The following is a 4,848-nucleotide window of genomic DNA, read 5'->3' as shown; positions in this document are numbered from 1 at the left end:
CATGTAACATTTTCAAGATTTCCAAGAACAATACCAGATTTAGAAAAAAATATTATTTTAGATTATTAATTTAATTAATATTATAATTTAGAATATTATCAATTTTAATTTTTATTTCGAGTATTAATTTAAAATGTCAGTTTTCTTTACAAAAAAATGTGAATGATAATATCAGTACATTTATATATTTAACATAAAATATTAAATATATAAATATAAACTGTAGCTATGCCAAATATTACTTTTTGTTTTTTATTTTATTTTGTTTTGTTTGTTTTATTTTTATTTCTGTTTTTTTGTTTTGTTTTTATTTTGTTTTCAAAAAAAAAAAAAAAGAGACAAAATTATGTAAGGCCTTTAAATTTCTAAATAATATTAATTATATAAAATTATATTATTCATGTATTACATAAATTATATATTATATATAACACTAATAAAATAATAATGATTTAATGAAGTAAAAATAGACAATTATATTTTATTTATTATGAATAAATCTTTATGGCCATAAATAAATATATATTTGCTCAGCAATAAAAGAAAAAAAAAAAAATGTGGGTATATTGTCTGTAAACTCAAAAGAGGATTCAAGGACTGTCTGCATTATTCTGTTGTTGGGAATCTACAATGACCTACATACACAAATTTGGACCACTACAAATATTTTCAGCCATTTTGGTCCCATTAAAGGCAGCAAAAAGACATCAGTATGCACAACATCCTGACTGCCTGCTTCCAGAAAAAAATTCTAATCGGTTTCAGAGGGGACCTTGAGGAAGCGGCTACGGCAATGTGGGTGGGCTGCCTGGGATGATCGAGGTGGTTAATAGTAATTATCTTGGCAGAATCTAAATGGAAGCTGGCAGGAAATAAGACACTGTGAGTGTCGTAATATCAGCTTATTGATTCTACCTGGAAAAATCAACTACTCTTTCTAAAAAAAAAAAAATAAAAAAAAAAACCCATTCCATCAAATATAGTTATTCTTATCCTTTGATTTGGACTGAGGATATTCAAATTCTAGTTTTTTTAAATATGAAAGATCTCACTCATACTGGCACTATGGTCTCTACAGCACTGCACACTGGGATTGGCCCTTTGATCTATGACTCACCTTATGTCTCAACCGACTCAACCTCTACCTGCTGGCCTGAGGGGGCACATGCAAGAGGCCGAGGAGGGCAATGCATTGTGGGAATGACAGCAGGATATTGAAATGATTAAATATGACTCTGCCTATCAATCAAAAACACAGCAGCACATGCACAGGTGGGGAATGGGAAGGACATGATGGACAATGCAGGTTTAATTATGGTGTTAATATGTATAGTGTTTTTAAGGCAACTGTATTAATGTTTAGCGGTATGAGCTAAGGGGTAAAAAAGCATAAAACATCAGACTATCACTGAACGTCCCCCATCCTCACCTAAAAGCAAACACAAAAAAATAGAGCAAATAAAGAGAGGTAACGAACAGAAAATAAAAAGAAAATGTAAATGTAAAACTATAAAGAAATGAAAAGACAATGGTTCTCAACTGGTTATGCTTCAGGAGCCAGATTTTACAGTTTCTTACACAAAAGCAAAATATAAATTGTTAAATTATAAATCTAAAATAATATTAATAATAAAAAATATATAAAAATATATATATAAAAAAATATATATATATATATATATATTTTTTTTTTTGTACTAAAAACTTCAATGATTATTTAATAAAATATATTTAATAAATATTATATTTTTTATAAAATTAATTGGAATTTTTAATAGTTTATAATTTTACAATTAATTTATATTAAACAATCTATTATAAATTATTTTGAAATATTTGTTTAAATAAATATGATTATAAAATATTTAATCATTTATCTTAAGCCTTATTTCTCTATCCTTACTAAGCATTTGCATTTGTTTTCAGCATTGTTTTCACCTGCTGTTTGCAACCTCAAGCAGACCTGTAGCTCACCAGTTGAAAACCACTGAAAGGAAGCACATGAAAACTGGAAGTGTAGTATAAGTGTACAGCATATCCAGGAAGGAACTGTTAGTAATTTGATAAGACTGTGTGCATGTGTGTGTGTGAACTTTGTGACTGTACATATTATGACCTCATGAATGAGCTTCAATAATCAGTCAAATCTGGACTGCAATATCCTCAGCAAAATTCTCCAGATTTAACACGGAAGTGCAAGTTATTCCCCGATAAAACATGAGATTTGAGTCCCCGTGCCCAAATAACAGCTGCCTGAGAAGGAACCCTACGACTGGTGCCATCTTGTACATTGTTAATGCAGCTGTTGATTTCAAGTAATATAATGACTAAATTAGTTACTATCCACAGCTGTCAAGAACAACCACCCTCACCTAATTTTCATGGGGTTTGGTTCAGATTTGTACATCTGTGAGTGTCTGCAGTTGCACATCCATAAGCCCTTGCGTTTGAGAGTGAACCTGCATTTCGATGCTGCAGATGGGGATGGTAGGGTGTGTGTGCATCAGTGATTCTGCATGAGTCTGTCTGTGATGTCTGCGTTGTGAAGAACATATAGGTGTGTCTGCATCCATGTGCTTGTGGGTGGCAAAGCACATGTGTGTTGCTGACGTACGGAGTAGATTCTGCTGCATGGAGTCGGACCGGTACAGACTGACGGTGCTCTTCTTAAAGACGTTCTTCAGGAGCTGGGCTCTCTCAGTCAAACTACAGGGAAGGACACAAAGAGACAGACATCATTATACACATAACGGACGTCTCTTTTCTCTTCCCACAGAAGAGCGATCGAATTAAAGACAAACTTCCTGCTAGACAGATGTGTCTCCAGGGAGAGGCTGAGGAGACAGAATGAGACCGGAGCTGGGAGAGCAGCAAGTAGGATCGTTTACACTTGGAGGTGATCCCTGCTGATCCACTGTTTTTGCTTGTTCTGTTTTATTATGAATTCATGAGGAATGGCCCTCACCTCTTCCCATGCACCACAGCTCCTGGATCTTTCGACAGTGCCTCCAACTCCTGCACCTCATCAACCAGGGTCTTAAAGCACACCTTTTTCATACTGAAACACAGGAAGAAGAAAAAAAGTCAAAACTATGAGAAAGATGAAAGAAAAACCCCTCAAGGTGGATAAAATGCATATAAGAATGAATATAACATCAGACTATCACTGAACATCCCCTATTCTGCTCTAAAAGCAAATATAAAAAAAAAATTCTAAAAATATTTGTAATAAATCCAATGTTTATTTAATAAAATGTGATAAATACATTTTAAAAGCTGGATTTTTAAAAGTTACAGCTTACAGTAATAAGTCCTTGTTACACAAAAGTAAACAAAAATATTTTTTACAAATTATAAATATTTAAATGAATAAAATATAGATTTTTTTATTATGATGATTATTTTTTTTATTTTGAAGCTTTATTTTTGTCTCATATCTATGCATGATTATTTATTCTTAGGTGCATTACAGTATTTGCCTTCAGAAAATTTGCCTTTATGCTATTCTCTTTATTTAAACAATTCATTTTGATTTAACCCCAGTGTTTCAGGTTTCTTGTTCAAACACAATTGCATCATGTCAAACTGACATGTCAAACGCTTACTCTTCGGCTTAACTCGATGATCATTTTGAAAGAACATGTTCAATCAAGTAGCTGGATAGGGAGAGAACATTTTTAAATAAAATATTTTATGCATTTTTAGCAAGATGAGAAAATAGATAGACTTGTTCATGTTTAATGTTCTGTTATGTTGGCGGCAAGTGTCAGGTGTGTGTTTAGGTTAAGAACCTGCTAACAAGAATTAATACTGCTTTAATAAAAAAAAATGTAAAAAACTATAATAGGAGTGCTAGGGATGTAATCAGTACCATCTTCAGACTGCCAAAATCTAATATCATATGTGTACAGAAAAGTTAGATTTAACTTGCTATGTTATTATAATGCTTTGGCTGAACCTCATTTAATCATGGACAGTGCTTCCACATGATGGAAAGTTATTTTTACTTAAATACTTAATGTACAATGGACTAAAGTGATCTGAGTAAACTCAACTAAATTTAGATATGTCCAAATAACTGGATTCGATTTTATCCAAATAACTTGATTCAATCGTGTCCAAATGAGTGTGGAACAAGCAATTTAAATTTTACATAAATACTTTTAAAATTGTATACATGACAAAAAATGTTAACAAGAATCTCTCATAGAAAGATAAGTTCAGGGTTTAATGACTTGTAATGAAGCACACACACACACACACACACACACACACACACACACACACACACACAGAGATGAGACAGAGCACCAAAGACAATCTGTGACTGATTTCTAAACTTAACCAAACCATTTAACTGGACTCTTACAACATCAGTACTACAAAGAGCTCAGCTTTCAATCATCAATCTGACCAAAACTTAAAAGATGTAATCTAGTTAAGGGGGACTGGAATGTGTCTCATCCTAGTACATCTTAAATGTGTGTGTGACAGATGAGAAGCCAGACAGACAAGAAGAGGTGAAATGAGAGACAGATGAGAGAGGCAGTCTGCTAGAGCAGTGTTTCCCAACCGGGGTGCCGCAGCACCCTGGGGTGCCGTCTGTCGAGAGCAGGGGTGCCGTGTAAAAAAATCATTTTTTTATATTTTTAAATTGCTAAAATGTTAAAAAAAGCATCTATTATATAATATCCATTTCTGATATCGCCAATAATTAAGAGATGCACCAAAATTTCGGCTGCCGGAAATTAGTTCACCGCTCAGGTTTCACTTTCATGTGGTGTGACGCTCTGCTTATTATCCCGCTCTATGCGTGTGTGCTCCGCTCAGTCGCTCCACTCGTATACC

General features: G+C 33.3%; 1 protein-coding gene across 1 annotated transcript in view; it reads right to left on the bottom strand.

Moving 5' to 3' along the window:
* The window catches only part of LOC107676498 (phospholipid-transporting ATPase IA-like), a 183,185-nt gene that overhangs the window by 729 nt on the left and 177,608 nt on the right, over window positions 1–4,848 (bottom strand). Inside the window, exons 35-36 of the mRNA XM_016471053.1 lie at window positions 2,966–3,058; window positions 2,615–2,706 (exon numbers count right to left, since the gene is read on the bottom strand). Coding sequence (XP_016326539.1) covers window positions 2,615–2,706; window positions 2,966–3,058 — 185 coding nt within the window. The remainder of the gene's footprint in view (window positions 1–2,614; window positions 2,707–2,965; window positions 3,059–4,848) is intronic.

This window comes from Sinocyclocheilus anshuiensis, unplaced genomic scaffold (assembly GCF_001515605.1).
Source record: "Sinocyclocheilus anshuiensis isolate Anshui unplaced genomic scaffold, SAMN03320099.WGS_v1.1 scaffold64, whole genome shotgun sequence".
Taxonomy (NCBI): Eukaryota; Metazoa; Chordata; class Actinopteri; order Cypriniformes; family Cyprinidae; genus Sinocyclocheilus; species Sinocyclocheilus anshuiensis.
The sequence above is the reverse complement of the archived record's forward strand: the minus strand, read 5'-3'. Positions and strand labels throughout refer to the sequence as shown.